At 39.5% G+C, this 16,836-nt stretch overlaps 1 protein-coding gene across 8 annotated transcripts in view; it reads right to left on the bottom strand.

Annotated features, from left to right (window-relative positions):
- Positions 1–16,836, bottom strand: part of MBOAT2 (membrane bound O-acyltransferase domain containing 2) — a 166,486-nt gene that overhangs the window by 16,128 nt on the left and 133,522 nt on the right. For all 8 annotated transcript variants that reach the window (XM_060187017.1, XM_060187022.1, XM_060187015.1 and 5 more), the window contains 2 exons: positions 12,922–13,105; positions 2,870–3,062 (listed from right to left, as the gene is read on the bottom strand). In XM_060187017.1, coding sequence (XP_060043000.1) covers positions 2,870–3,062; positions 12,922–13,105 — 377 coding nt within the window. The remainder of the gene's footprint in view (positions 1–2,869; positions 3,063–12,921; positions 13,106–16,836) is intronic.

Raw genomic sequence — 16,836 nt, 5'->3', positions numbered from 1 at the left:
AAAGTCTCAAGGAATGGTGAAAATGCACACGTGCAACGCCCTGTTGCTCTGGAAAACAAATCTATAAAACCAACAACAAAAATTACATCTGGAGGAGAAATCACAAATAAGCAAGATTTAACCATTCTATTTAATGAGGTCAGAAGCCACTAGGCAAAAATAATATGCTTTTATAGTAAGTTTTTTTATCAGTATACTATCACTAATATTCAACAGAATTAAGCATCAAAAGTATGAACAAGGGGGTCGGGGTAGCGCAGCAGGTTAAGTGCACGTGGCGTAAAGCACAAGGGCTGGCGTTAAGGATCCCGGTTCAAGCCCCTGGCTCCCCACTTGCAGGGGAGTCACTTCAAAGGCAGTGAAGCAGGTTTGCAGGGTTCTGTCTTTCTCTCCCCCCTCTCTGTTTTCCCCTCCTCTCTCCATTTCTCTCTGTCCTATCCAACAACGAACGACATCAACAATAACGATAATAACCACAACAAGGCTACAACAACAAGGGCAACAAAAGGGAAAAATGGCCTCCAGGAGCAGTGGATTCATGGTGCAGGCACTGAGCCCCAGCAATAACTCTGGAGGCAAAAAAAAAAAAGGGTGAACAATACAGGTAGTAAGTATATCCGTACAAATGGATGCTAGAGAACTACTACTCCCTCCTTGTGGTTACCACTATTTCAGACTTCATTTCCATCTTCTTCACCTTTTTTGGATTACTCTTATTTAAGCTCAGCTCAACCCCTTGCCAACGTTTGATCTCACAGAAGGGCATGGTCAACAGTGACATAAAGAAAACTGAGGAAATCAATCTGCTGGTGTTATCCTTCATGTGCCTTGATGCCCAACTCCTATCATAGACCCAGAATGATCTCAGTAACCTAGCCTCTGAAAACACTTGTGAGTTTCCACTAATGTAGATATATATAACAGTCTGTGATTTAAGAAAAAAAACTTCATCATTAACACCCATTTAAACTTTACTCAATCCTTACATGAGCTAAGTTAAGCCACTGTTTTTTCAAATGTGTGTTAAAGAGGAAAAACACCTCAGGCTCCAAAAAAAAAAAAATCACATTTTTTAAGGGATGAGGAGGAGTCATCCTCTAGGGTTACAAGTGTAGAGAGAACTAATAGCTTAATTCTTCTCTTTTGAAAACCTCAATTTAAAAAGTTAAATATTACTCTAAGTGACCATTTAGTCAGTGCCAGTAAAACTGCAAGTTGTGCAACCTATAACATCAGTAAAGAGATTATCCATGATCCAGAATATACTTACATTGTTCTTAGTAATTTGATCAATATGCAAAACCAAAAAATGAGAAAGAAATATGCTGGGAGTCTTAAGAGTTTCCCCAGCCCCTCAAATACATTCTTGGGCCTGCAGAAATATTTACTTAGGATATGAGAGTCAATTATAAAAAAGGAAATTTAAAAAGGTGGTGTGGGGTTAGGAGAATTGCTTAGTGGTACAACATAGGATTTGAATACCTGAGAGCTCGTGTCCCAAATCCAATCCCTGGCAACACCATATGCAGAATAGTATTTCTGCAGAGTGGTACACTGAGCTCTTCCTCTGTTTCAGATAAAAACAAATAAACCCTAAATGGGAGGCTTGGAGATTGTTGGTAAAACATATGCCTTACCTTACTCCTCAGGCCCTGGGTTCAACTCCTGGCACCCCACGGAAGTACCATGGACAACACCATAGACGGTAAGAGTGTTACTTTGATATTACTCCTAGTCCTTCTTGTTCTCTCTCTCTCTCAAAATATACAACAGAAATTGTGTCAGGGAGGCACCTCATTAGCATACCCCATATTTGAGGCTTTGGGTTCATTTCTAGATCCATAAAGAAAAAAAGGATGGAGAGAGGAAGAGTTGAAATTGTACATGTAAGTACTGAAGTAAGCCTGTTTTGTTTTTTTTTTTTGCACCTCTTCTGGACAGTGTAGAATATAGTATAGAGCAGGTATTCAATATATATATGTATCATTGGTTCACTGAATTTTATCTGATATTGTAGTAAAATAGGCCACGATATAGTTTGATGGCTATTCTTACGGTTTTTTGGATATATTTTCTTTTTTATTGGGGGGGGGGTCTTAATGGTCCACAGTAAATACAGTTCTTGATGCATGTGTAAAATTTCTCAATTTTTCTGCAAAATACCAATCAAAAATACTCATCCAAAAAGATCTGGGTATACCTATGTTCATAGCAGCACAATTTTAAATAGGTTACATTCTTTTACTTAGTACTTGTAAGGCTTATTAGTAATTTAATATTGATTTACAAAATTGTGAAATAATAGGAGTATAATTAAAAACATATGGTTCACACCACCAGAGTTCTGTGTCCCCATCCCTTCCACTAGAAACTGTAGTAGTTCTCCCAAGATCACCGATATGGGCTGATTCTTTAATTATCTATATCTATAGATTTATATTGTGTATAATTTCTCCCATTTTTTCAATAGTCCTGCCTTCACTTCCTTTCTAAGTAACCCCTATACCTATCACTACTTTCAGGTGTTTTTCCTTTTTTCCTCTTCTCTCATATATGAGAAACAGTGCCTGACTTTCTCTGGTGTTTTCCAAATTCACTTTCCTTTTACTGACTGTATAAAACAAGATTCCCAGTGACAAATACTTCAGGTCTTGGTGGAATGTGGGTGTGGAGCTGTCTGGTTTACTTCCCCTATCACTTACCCCTCTGGGAGTATAAACCAAAGTTCTTTTTTGGGGTGTATTTGGTGGGAGGATCACCCTATTTTCCAACTGATCTTTAACTACACATCCTCAAGAGGGCACTCTTATGACTACCTTTAAGTTTGATACACATCAACATGGCAAAAGTCTACTCACACATTACTTACCTAATGTCCATGCAAAATAGTATTTGGGTCTAGCAGCCAAAAGAGAGACATACAGATAGATAGCCTTTGTTGGCCATGATGCTGTAGCCTGAAAATGCTCATCAATGTTGTACTCCACAGGTAATGTTTTAGAGATGGTCAAGTGGAATAATAAGGAAATCCCACAGATTAAAAGCTTCTGAATAACTGCAACCTAAAACGTTTAAGATAAGACTTTATCAGATGAATCCATACTCCTCATTCATTCTATCATCATATTTAGTCTACTAAATAGAGGACTGACTTTCTACTAAAAAGTCTTAAGCTATACTTATCAGCATTTTAAGGCCTTGTGGTCTCACTGTAAGAACATTTTCAGCTTTATATCAAACTACTACCTTTGATTTAAAACTCCAAATCACGACACAAACCCTAACTTGTGTTTTTAGAGAATTTTAAAAACTGAAAAAAATCATAGGTGCAAAGGTGTGAAAACACAAAAATATGGATATTAATAGCCTTTGGTAATGGATTTTACATGCTTATATATACAGCTTGGTTTTTCACTGCATTTTGGAATGCTAAGCATTTTATGGATATTACTTTTGCAATAAACTCTATAGTTCTTTCCCCCCCTTCTGTTGTCCCTGTTGTTTTATTCATTGTGGTTGAGGAATCTAAAACTGGGAAGTCAGAAATAATCTATTCCAGCCAGGTGGTGGCTTACCCGGTTAAACACACTCATTACTATGTGCAAGGACTCAGTTTCAAGGACCTGGTCCTCTCCTGCAAAGGGAAAGCTTCATGACTGATGAAGCAGGGATGCAGGTGTTCCTCTGTCTCTTTCACTCTCTATCACTCCGCCCCCTTTCAATTTCTCTCCGTCTTTACCCAAACATAAATAAATGAAAATATTTTTTAAATAATCTATTTCTCAACTTCCATTCCTATAACTTTGTGCTTATAAGGTAGAAACTTTCCACCATTCTAGTAGAAGATCAAAAGTTAACTCTCAGAAGCCTGCCAAAGAAGAACCAACATGTAGATATGGATCCAGGGTAGGTCTGGGATAATTGCTGGAATAAAAACATCATGACTCTGGAAAAAGTGTGAATCCTAGCACTTATGTCCTGCCCTATTCCAGAAATCCCAGATAAAAGATTTTAGGATCATTCACTCAAGAATATGAACAGACTCAAAGAAAAGACCAACGGACATAATGGCAGAGACTGACAGATGTCCCCAGCACTCGTCCTCCCTTTCTTTCATAGAGTGGCCTCTCTGGTTCAAGAGATGAGAATGCAAAGAACATATATAATTCCTGTGGAGAGTCATCTGCCACCATATAGATCAAAGCGATGCTCCGAGGATGGCAAAAATGGCAGCCCTTGGATCTCTAACCCATATTATCCATGCAGAACTTAATAGAGTGAAAAATTAACATCCACCTTGCTTAAGCCCTTGTTATTTTGGTTCTTTTTCCAGCATTCAAACCTCTTTTTTTTTTTTTAAATAGATTTACACAAGATAGAGAGATATACCAGAGCATTTCTCTAGCACATGCAGTTCAGGGGACAGAGTTTAGGATCTCTCCCATTCAAGTACTGAGCTCTACCACTTAAACTAACTCTGCAGCCTCAACTAAACTTGTATTAACTAATGTACATATTGCTTCAACCCCTGTGGAAAATAGTCTGGAGGTCCCTAAGAACACTAGAAATTGATCTTTTCTGCGGTTCAGCAGTTCCTATACTAAGAAGCTATCCAAAGAACACAAAAAAAGACCTATCAAAGGAGATCTAAGTATACATACTATATTCATAGCAGCACAGTTTGTAATAGTCCAAACCTGGAAGCAACCCAGATGTCCAACAACAGACGAGTGGCTAAGAAAGCTGTGGTACATATACACAACCGAATGCTGCTCAGCTGTAAGAAATGATAAAAATCTCCATTTCCATATCTTACATGGAGCCTGAGGGAACAATATTAAGTAGGATAAGCCGGAGGAGATGGATGAATACTTTATGATCTCACTATTAAGTGTTAACTTAAGAAGCAAGGAAAGAAAAGGAATATACAGGGTGAATCTGGGACTGGGTGTATATTGAAGCAAAGCAAAGGACTCTGGGCTAGGAGGAGATGAGAGTGAGGAGAGCACACTTGGGTTAGACTGGGTTAGTGGTGGGAGTGGGATGCAGACACCTATCACAGGGAGAAAAGAAACATGTAGGGTGGGGGTAGACATGATGGTTATGCAAAAAGACTCTCCTGCCTGAGGCTCCAAAGTCCCAGGTTCAATCTCCCACACCACCGTAAACCAGAGTTGAGCAGAGTGCTCTGGTCTCCATCTCTCTCTCCCTTCCTCTCGTCTCCCCTCCCTCTTATTGAAATAAAATAATTTTTAAAGAAACGTGTCAACAATTGTCCTGTAAGTCATAATTTCTCCAAAAAATGATTTGGGGGGAAAATTAGGAGGCCTCTAACGGAGAAGCTATTCACCACCTCACTATCATATGTTGGATCCTCAAAATCTACATTTTTGTAAACTGATGTACAAAAACTTCCTAATAGCTGTGACAGATTTTTTTTCCCTTTTGTTGCCCTTGTTGTTTTTATCGTTGCTGTGCTTATTGTTGTTGTTATTGATGTTGTTGGATAGGACAGAGAGAAATGGAGAAAGGAGGGGAAGACAGAGAGGAGAGAAAGATAGACACATGCAAACCTGCTTCACTGACTGTGAAGTGACTCCCCTGCAGGTGGGGAGCCTGGGGCTCAAACCTGGACCCTTACACTGGTCCTTGCACTTTGCACCATGTGTGCTTAACTCGTGTGCTACCACCCGACCCCAACAGATTTATTTATTTATTTTTCCCTTTTCTTGCCCTTGTTTTTTATTGTTATTGTAGTTATTATTTTTGTTGTTACTGATGTCATTGTTGTTAGGACAGAGAGAAATTGAGAGATGAAGGGAAGAGAGAGGGGGGAGAAAATAGATAAGACACCTGCAGACCTGCTTCACTGCCTGTGAAGTGACTCCCGTGCAGGTGGGGAGTCGGGGGCTCAAACCAGGATTCTTAGGCCGGTCCTTGCACTTCGCAGAATGTGCACTTAACCCACTGCACTACCGCCTGACTCCTAGCTGTGACAGATTTTTAAGTAACTGCTATTGCTTATCTATGTGAAATATATATATATATATGTATATATGTATCGAATTTAAATAGAAATAATAGTGAAATATCCTTAATACATTATTCTATAAAATTATGGTTATCTCTTTATCACTCTCTGAAGTAGGGAAGATATCAAGATTTGCCTTTTGAAGAAGAAAATGCATACATTAAGTGATATGCAAAACTATACAGCTGAATTGGTCAGTGAAAAATCCAATAGAACCACTCACAGGCCAACTTATATATGGAGCAGTAGGGTGGTAGGCACACCACAACACCAAAGCTATTTCTGGTGCCAGGGTATTCCCATGTGCTTCTGCGGCATGAACCTGGGTCATATGCATAGCAAGACACACACCCAACCTGGTGAACTATCTGGTCCTGACTACTAGGTCTTAATTCTCTTTCTAATATTTGGAATAAACTTCTGAAAACATAAGCTATAACTATTTTTACTTTCTCATATGACAATGAGGCCTCTAAAAGTTAAATGGTCAGCATGGAGATACAAATAGTCAGTGGGAGAAACTCCAATAGACCTAATTTTAACCCTGAAATTCAGCCTACCTAGTATGATAGAATATTTCTCAATAAGCATTTAACCAGTAATCAACACAGATCTTCATTCAGTCAGTTGGCAATAACTAGTAATGGAGGGTGAGTCTTTGTGCCAAACTCCATATTGAGATAAAGCATATTAGTCCTTTTTTTTTTTTTTTTTGCTGATCTGAGGCTTTTATTTATTTATTTATTTTTTATTCATTTATTATTATGTTTAAAATTTATTTATTATTAGATGGAGACAGAGGAATATTGAGAGTGGAGAGGACACAGAGAGGGAGAGACAGACAGACACCTGTAGCCCTGCTTCACCACTTGAGAAGCTCTTCCCTTTGCAGGTGGGGACCAGGGGCTTGAATCTGGGTCCTTGTGCACTGTAATGCAAATGCTTAACCAGGTGTGCCACCACCTGGCCTTTATTTATTTATTTATTTATTTATTTATTTATTTATTTTGTGTGTATCTCCAACCAGATATATGAGAACTACTTTTTATGTATACGAAAAAAATTTATTTATAAAGAGGATACACTGACAAAAAACATAGGATAAGAGGAATACAACTCCACAGAATTACAGCCTTTCTTTATGAAGCAGCACCTCAGCAGTTCCATGTATTCCAGCAGTTCCAGTGGAAAGAGATTATGTTCTCTTGTAAGACAATTTAACACAATTTTAGACATTGCCTGGTCTGAATTTCAATTTTCCTACAGCCAGTGTAGGGAGTCTTGATCAAATCACATAGCTGTTGAGTCTGAGCTTCCTCAACTAAGATGGTAAGAATATAGACTATTTTATAAGACTGCTGTGAGAGCTGAGTGAGTCAGGTACTTATAACAGTATCTGCAACATCATGGCAAGTACTATCAAATTGTTAGCTATCAAGATATTTTTACTCTGGGAAATGAAAGGTGGTCTTTAAAGCAGCCCTTTAGTGCACTCCACTGGGCACACACATCACCAAGTCCCTGGTTCTCACTGGTAAAGGGCAAGCTTCAAGAGTGGTAAAGCAGTACTATAAATCTCTCTTTTTCTCTCTCTCTCTCTCCTTCCTCTTCCCCCTCTCTCTTCCTCTCTATAGCCCTCTATTTCCAATTTCTGTCTTATCAAATAAAATAAAAATAAAATAGTGCTAAGGAGATAAAACAGTGGTTATGCAAAAAAACTCTCATGGTCCTAGGTTCAACACCCAGCACCACTATAAACCAGAGTAGAGTAGTGCTCGTGTGTGTGTCTCTCTCTGTCTCTCTCTTATGAAGATAAAATATTCATTAAAATGAAGACATTGCAAAATGAACCCAATTACCAAATAATTTGGGAACAGCTATAAACTAGCCATTGCCTTCTTAAACCCCAAAACAGCAGGAAACTTTCCCTTTCTCTATAAAGCCATATTTCTCCCAGTCCTGAAACCTCTAGGGTGGAGCTCACTTTCCTGTATGCTTCTCCCAGTGCATAGCAACTGATGCACCTGCTGATCCCAAGCCAACCAATACAACCAGTATCACCTTGGCATGTTTTATTTTGGACTGCATCCAGAGACATCAGGTGTGGAATGTCAACTCTTCAGATTCATTACTGTGGAGAGAACTTTCCTAGCTCACAGGACTCCTTAATTCCAGTTCAGGTGGTACACTTTTTTTTTTTTGCCCCCAGGGTTATTGCTGGGGCTCAGTGCCTGCACCATGAATCCACTGCTCCTGGAGGCCATTTTCCCCCCTTTTGTTGCCTTTGTTGTTGTAGCCTTGTTGGGGTTATTATTGTTATTGTTGCTGTTGTCATTGTTGGATAGGACAGAGAGAAATGGAGAGAGGAGGGGAAGACAGAGAGGGAGAGAGAAAGATAGACACCTGCACACCTGCTTCACTGCCTGTGAAGCGACTCCCCTGCAGGTGGGGAGCCAGGAGCTCGAACCAGGGTCCTTATGTCAGTCCTTGCGCTTTGCGCCACATGCACTTAACCTGCTGTGCTACCGCCCAACCCCCTGTACACTTCTTAACAAACGTCACTACCTACATATAGACCAGGGCCCATGACATAGGGCATATGTACATGTATCCATAAGTTAGGGGAAAACATATACCTTAAAGCAAAAGTGCACAATAGTTTGCAGTGACTCAATAACAATTAACAAGCAAGCAGAAAGACCTAAAAAGACACCATAGGGTACCTAATGAAACAGTTTCTACTTCGACCTTGATACCATCTTCATCTACCTCTGATTGCATGTCCCTTAATCAGTCCAAAGCTAACCTTGTCAGACAGCATAAGGACTACAAAAGCTGAATAAGGGCAAGAGACTGACATACTTACTGATGACTCTTCAGTCACTACCAGGCCATCCTATCACCTGGGGTCCTGGTCAGGGAGTCCTGGGATTCCCACACAGACATGGTGGGCCTAGACCTCTAGTGGATTCATCTCACCACTGTTACTGGTCATCTCCATCAGGAACAACATAATGGACTCCTTTGTGAGCCCCTATAGGACCTTGCCCTCAGTGTGGACAAACAAGGGTAAGGAATGTTTCATTCTTGAAAGGGAGGTTGGATACCATACTCTATTTATCACCCAAGGAAGATGGGTCCTGAAATTAGTGCAGCCTGGAACATTCCTAGCCATGACCAAAGAATGCCAGATCAGATCTACAGAGATGCAGAGGTTACATAGGCTCCTGTGCTGACTATGGGCTCCAGATCAAATCTATGGGGTTTACAGTAGATAATATTTATATGCTTTTCTCATATTTGGGAGCTACTCTCTTCCCTGATCCAGCTTTCTAGTCCTTTTTCCAACTATGACACCATTCTCCCAGACAATAACTTAAGTCACCTGCATGTTAGATGTCAAACTCAGGGAAAAACTAGTAGGGTCACGGGCCCCTTGGAATACATCTAAAATAGACCTACTAGCTTTTTCCAAACAGAGACCCCCAAATCTTCATCTGTAATATTTTTGTCATTAGTTTTGGGATTAGTGAACAATTTGTTCTGCCTTATATCTTAACTCTTTTTCAGACACCAGGTTCCTGATGCCAACCTGATTTTCCTGGGCAGACAACCCCACCAATGTATCCTGGAGCCCCACCTCCCCAGATCCCTACCCCACTAGGGAAAGAGAGAGACAGGCTGAGAGTATGGATCGACCTGTAAATGCCCATTTTCAGCAGAGAAGCAATTACAGAAGCCAGATCTCCCACCTTCTACACCCCATAATGATCCTGGGTCCATACACCTAGAGGGATAAAGAATAGGGAAGCTATCAAGGGAGGGGACTGGATATGGAGGTCTGATGGTGGGAATTACATGGAATTGTACCTCTCTTATCCTTTGGTCTTGACAATACTTCCATTTTATAAATAAGTAAGTAATAATAAAGAAAAACTAAAAAAAAAAAAAAACCAAACCATTTCTTGGATGGAGCTTGAAGAAATCATGCTAAGTGAGTTAAGTCAGGAGCAAAAGGATGAATATGGGATAATCTCACTCACAGTCAGAGGTTGAAAAATAAGATCAGAAGGGAAAACACTAAGCAGAACTTGGACTGGGTTTGGTATATTGCACCAAAGTGAAAAGACTTTGGGTGGTGGGAGGGTTCAGGTTCTGGAATGTGATGGCAGAGGAGGACCTAGTGGGATTTTTTCATATTGTTATGTGGAAATGTTATGCATGTACAAACTACTGTGTTTTACTGCCAACTGTAAACCATTAATCCTCCAAAAAAGAAATTAAGAAAACATTAAAAAGTCTTTTTTTTAAAAGTAGTCCTTTAAAGAGGAGTAAAATCTGAATTGATAGGGACAGTACACTAGCTAGAACACACACATTACCATACACAAGGATCTGGGTTCAAGCCTCTGGTCCCCACTTGTAGTGGCAAGCTTCACAAATGGTGAAAGAATGTTGCAGGTATCTCTCTTAATCTCTATCCCATCTTCCGTCTCATTTTTTTCCCTGTCTCTATCAAAAAATATAAATAAAGAAAGACAGGGCAGAGGTAGATAGCATAAAAGTTACGCAAAGAGAATCTCATGCCCGAGGCTCTGAAGTCCCAGATTCAATCCCCTGTACCACCATAAACCAGACCTCAGTAGTGCTCTGGTCTCTCTCTCTCTCTTTCATTAAAAATAAATAAAATATCCTTGATGGTCTAAACCTCAAAAGGATCCCTCTCTCCACCACCAATGGCTGCTTTCACGAGGAATGGCATCTTATGGGCCCCTCCCAGGACCCTGTCCTCACCATAAAGCAACAATGGTAGGAATAGCCCCAGTCTCTGAAGGGAGACAGAGGTATCCTATCCTGCCCTACCACTTGAGAAAGAGTGGTCCTGAAATAAGTGGCAGCCTGCAATGTTCCTAGTTGTGACCATGAGCTATAATCTCAGACCAATAGGGATTTAGAGGTTACACAGGCTCTGGTGCTAACTATATATATGGGCCCTGGAGGGAGGTAAATAGTTAATTTTAGCCACAGATTTTTTTTTTTTCAAGAACAGAAGTTACTCTCTGCCCTAATCTAACTTTCTAGCCCCTTTTCTCTACTCTGACACCATTCTCTCACACAATATTCTTATGTAATTTCAAGCTAGCTACCAAACTCAAGCAAAACTACTATAGTTGTATGCTCCCAGGAACGCGCCTAAAATGGTTCTCCTAGCTTTCTTCTACCCTAAAGTCCCTAATCTCATCAGCTCTGTCTTACTTTTTGGTTCCTATTCATTAACCATCTTGTCTCAACTTAGGTCATGCCACCTTCCAGACACCAAATTACAGATGCTACCATGATTCCATTCCGTCTTCTCTGGCCAGATGACCTCACCAATGTGTCCTGGACCCTTGCATCTCCAGAGCTCTGGCCCACTAGGGAAAGACAGAAATAGGCTGGGAGTCTGGATCAACCTGTCAATGTTCATGGTCAGTGGAGAAGCAATTACAGAAGCCAGAAAGCCTACCTTATGCTACCCAAAAACAAACCTTGATCTAAACTCCCAGCAGGGGAGAAGTGATAGCAAGAAAATAAGAAGGCTCTGAACTCCAACTCCATCACCTCCCAGAGAGAGAGAAGGAAAATGAGAGGGACATATGGAGGCAGTTATGTTGTTATGAGTAGCTTAAAGGGAAAGAGGATTGAATAAAAGAAGGGGGGGGCAATTATGTGTAAATGTGGACAGATAGTTGTAGAGATGATGGTTGGCCCATGTCTACAGCCTTATGGGAACTGTGGTGGATTGCAGTGGGAAAACTGAAGATTCAGAACTCTGGTGGTGGGAATGAGGTGGATTTAAACCCCTGTTGACATTTAATTCTGTAATATATAAAAAGATAAATAAAGTATCTTTTAAAAAAATAAAGAAAGGTAGAAAGAAAATGAGACAAAATGGTCACCAGGAATGGTGAATTTTTTGTGCAGGCACTGAACCCCAGCAATAAACCTGGTGGCAGTAAATAAATAAATCTGAATTGGCAATTAGGAATAAGAGAGGGGAAATGAGAAAGGAAAAGAGAACATTTTCAATTTGATGCAACATAAGGTATAGGTAAGGAAAAGGTTTGGTAAAATTAGGCATGGCCAGGTCTATAAGAAGGGGATAAAGCTTTTAACCCATAATTTTGTAAATCAATATTAAATCACTAATAAAAAACAAAATAAATATAAAAAAGTGAAAAAAATGAAGGTCTTTATTGCTGAAATAGTTCATAACTGTAAACTATTATTTTCACTAAGAAATCCAGGATAGTTTAAGTAACATAATTATTATAAATATTATTATTATCATTGATGTGTGGGGATCCTGAATCCTGCAGTCATTTCTTTATTTCTAGGAGATGCACCTCAGTGCCATGACCAATTCTGAAAGTAAATTTATTTTTACTCTCTAGTTGTGGCTATATTTATTAGGCATCACTACAAGGTACAGTGTGAGGAGTCATTTATCTTGAAAATAGTTTTAAAAGAGGAAGTTGGGCGGTAGCACAGCAGGTTAAGTGCATGTGGTGTAAAGCACAAGGACCAGCCTAAGGATCCTGGTTCAAGCCACCACTATCCACCTGTAGGGGAGTCGCTTCACAAGCAGTGAAAACAGGTCTGCAGGTGTCTATCTTTCTGTCCCCCTCTCTGTCTTCCCCTCCTGTCTCCATTTCTTTCTGTCCTATCCAACAATGACAACATCTATAACAGCAACAATAAAACAACAAGGGCAACAAAAGGGAATAAATAAATATAAAAAATAGTTTTAAAAGAATAGGCAAGTGAATTCAAAATGTGAAAACATTAGTGTCTTTAAAAAACAAGACTAATCAGTTTGGAAAGACTCCAGAAGAATGTCATATTCTTACATTTGGAGACGGCTCTGTTCTTTCATACTGCACTTCTTCTTTTCCATTTTCACCTGATTGTGTCATGTGGTATGATCTGCCTTCAATGAAAGTAATGTAGTCTTTGTAAGAGCACAGTGGGCCTGCCAGGATACCCATGAAGTTGCAGTTGTAACTTAAATACTCCAGTAGGCTTGGCATGCGCCTGAAATCAAAAGACAGGGCAACTTGTGAGAATGGAACGTAAATTTTCAGAAAATATGATAGGAATAACCATCTACCTCACTGCTCTTACTGTTTCCAGAGTAAAATACCTTTTAAGTTTGATTTGCATCTATACAGTAAAGAGTTAAAAGGTTCACGATGTAGTAAGGCTCAATAGTGTTCCTGGATAAGAGAGTTAATCCTTCATGATGAAACAAATCTAAGGTGAATGAGATAGGACAAAGAATCTTTTCTTACCACTCAATCACTAATTCCCTCATTGAACAAACCTGCTTGTGTGCCAACTATGTGCCTGCATGATCTACTGTCTAAAGTTACTGTAGTAAACAACTCAGATAAGTTGTACATTCATGCAGCTCACATTAATAGTTACAGATAACATAAATGAGAGTAAAATACTTTGAAAGATGCAAAGCTATAGAAAGAAGATACAGCTTGTTATAAGTTAGAGAATAAGACTAATCTGATAAGGTGATGTTTATGCAAAGACCACAAGACATGAGGAGGGAAATCACACCAACATTAAGGATGAGGAATCCAGGCAGTGGGAACAGTGAGTGCAAATGGCCCCCCCCATCCCAACTTGGGGGCACAGTCAGCAGTATGGAGATCAGGGGATCAGATCAATGGAAATAGTGGAAAAGTCAGAGAATAGAGGTGAGACCATATAGGATCTATCTTAGGAGCCATGATAACTATTTTGGATTTTATTCTGAGTATGTTGAAAAACTACAGCAAGAACTTAAATAAACTTTGTTTCCAAAGAATCTTCAAATGCTATGTGGAAAAAAAAAGGATAAAGTAGGAAGAATAATCAGGGGGAAGAGACTGTGACTTGGAGCAGGGAAGTAGAAGCAACTGCATATTATGTGGCAGCACTAATAGCTCTTGTTGATGGACTGAAAGACAGGTATGAGAAAGAAAAAAAGAAAGAAAGAAAGAGAAAGGAAAGATGTCTTCCAGCATTCAACTGCTCAGAAGTCTTCCCAAATGACACACTGTATCTAAAGTTTACCAAGCATTTTAGTTACTAGTTCTTAAAATGAGTAGTAGTACAAAAGAATATTTAGAATACATATATTATTACATAAATACATCAGGAGTGCCAGTTTTTATTAGAACCAGCCTTTTCTATTGCCAGTTATAAACTATCATAAAAAGTCATACCTAAAGATAGTCAAGTAGACTTGTCATATAGCACATAGTACCTTCTTCTAATAGAAGCTGTTTTATATTAAAAAGTACAAACTTTCTTTGTGGTCAAGAAAAGTCAACAGAGCTTCCTTATATAGTTTCATTTAAACAAAACAAAAAAATGGGGCCAGGTGGTGGTTAAGCACACACATTACAGTGCACAGAGATCCAGGTTCACGCCACTGGTCCCTACCTGCAGGGGGAAAGCTTCACAAGTGGTGAAGTAGAGCTGCAAGTGTGTCTCTGTATCTTCCACTCCCCTCTCAATTTCTCTCTGTCTCTATCAAATAATAAATAAATAAAAATAAACAAGTTATGGGAGTTGGGTGGTAGCACAGGTGGCGCAAAGCACAAGGACTGGTGTAAGGATCCCAGTTTGAGCCTCAAGCTTCCCACCTGCAGGGGAGTTGCTCCACAGGCGGTGAAGCAGGTCTGCAGGTGTCTAACTTTCTCTCCCGCCTCGGTGGAGCCAAAATGGTGACTTTGGAGCAGCAGCTGCCATGAACTCCAAAAAGAAGCAGTTTGCAACCTGGGATTCTCTGTATAGGGTAGGATACTGGGATGTCTGTAGGAGGGTGATCATGGGCTGGTCAGGGTGACACCAAAATACATTCCTATAACTCATTCTTGGGCTGACAAATGGAGGCCAGGGGAACAAATGAAAAATCTTTTGATTATTTCCGAGTTCACCTCCCACCCCCACCCCAGAACCAGCCCCCAGGGGCTGGACAGCAGCTTCTAGCAGGCTTTCCACTGAGCTACTCTCTTAACCAAGATTCCTGGCTCACCAGGAATATCATTCCAAGACTTTTCCTTTTTGTTTAACTTCTCTTTTTTTTAAGTGGCTGCAGCTCTATTTGATTGACAAATACCTGACCAATCAGAGCCTTATCCCTGCCTGGGAAAGACTACCTGGAGGGTTTCCGTTTTTTTTTTTTTTTGATACTTCTTATAGTTGGCTGTCTCTGCCCAGGCTGCCTGCAGCCAATCCAGAGCGGTTCTAAGCTGCAGACTTACTATTAGGGATTTTTTACTATATTTATTTTATTATTACTATTATTATATACATGTGTCCTTTTTCCACCCTCCTTCTTCAGGTTGACCAAAATTAACTGTTGTTTTTTCCATTGCTAGGTGACAGGGTGTCCTAGCCATTGTGAGAGGAACTTGTCTCTCTCTACCTCTTCCCTCCATTCTCTTTTTTTCCTCCACCTAGGTAAATTAAAAAAAAAAACTCTTTCCTTTCACTGCTCTTCCTTTTCTTTCTTTCTCTTTTTATTCCTTTCTTTGTTCTTTTGTTTTCTAAATTCACTGATACTCGCTTGTGAATTATTTTGGGGAAGAAATCTGACTTGGAGTGGACTTTGTGTGTGTGTGTGTCCTCTCTACTTCCCTTTCTCCTCTTTGTATCCATAGAATTTATAGTGGACAGTAGATTTGCATAATTGTCTATTCTTGCTTTCCCTTTTTACCTTTCTCTTTCTTTTGTTTGGTTGCAATTTTTTCTTGGACTGGAGCCACTGTTTGGCTAACTGGTATTGGTAGAACTGCATCAATCCTTGCTTCCATTACTACTGTTGTAATTTCTGAGGTTGGTGACTGAATTTGTCATAAAGGTCTTCAGTATAGCATGGTTTGTACTCAAAACACAACAACTGAAGAACAACAGAATAGAAAAATAAAAAACACATTAATAAAAAAATGGTTAAATCAACAGCAAATAAAACTGCTACCACAATGAATCAGGACAGGAGCCCAGAAGAAACTCCAAATCAGTCAGAAGTAACCATAGATAAGAAAAGCATGCAAGCAGTAATAAACCTAATAATCCAAGAAATAAAGACAACTATGGAGGAAAGGGCTATCAGAATTAGGGAACAACAGATGAGAACCTCAAATACTAGCTACCTCAATGTAATTTCAGAAATGAAAGATGAAATAGCTGAGCTAAAAGACCAATTAGCAGAACAAGCTAATACTATAACTGAAAAGAAGAAAGAAGCTGAGGGAAGGGAAAGTAGATTAACAGAAGCAGAAACAGAATTATCCAGACAGAGGATGAGCTAGAGAAAACTAAGAAAGAAATAAAAGCTCAAAAAGAGATTGAGAGACACTAAAAACAACAACAGAGATATATGGGATGATCTCAAAAGAAGTAACATTCATATAGCTGGCCTACCAGAGAAAGAAAGGGAGAAAGGGGAAGTAAACATTCTAGAGGAAATAACAGAAAAAAACTTCCCAGACCTAAACAACAGAAAGGACATTAAGATTCAAGAGCCCCAGAGAGTCCCAAACAGAATCAACATGGACCTGAAGACACCAAGACATATCATTGTTACAATGAAAAGAAGTAAGGATAAACAAAGGATCCTAAAGGCTGCAAGAGAAAAAAAAAGTCACATACAGGGGAAAACCCGTATGACTATCAGCAGACTTCTCCACTCAAACTCTGAAAGCCAGAAGAGAATGGAAAGATATCCATTGAGCCCTGAGTGAAAAAGGGTTTCAACCAAG

The sequence above is a fragment of the Erinaceus europaeus genome, chromosome 3 (assembly GCF_950295315.1).
Source record: "Erinaceus europaeus chromosome 3, mEriEur2.1, whole genome shotgun sequence".
NCBI classification, from domain to species: Eukaryota; Metazoa; Chordata; class Mammalia; order Eulipotyphla; family Erinaceidae; genus Erinaceus; species Erinaceus europaeus.
The sequence above is the reverse complement of the archived record's forward strand: the minus strand, read 5'-3'. Positions and strand labels throughout refer to the sequence as shown.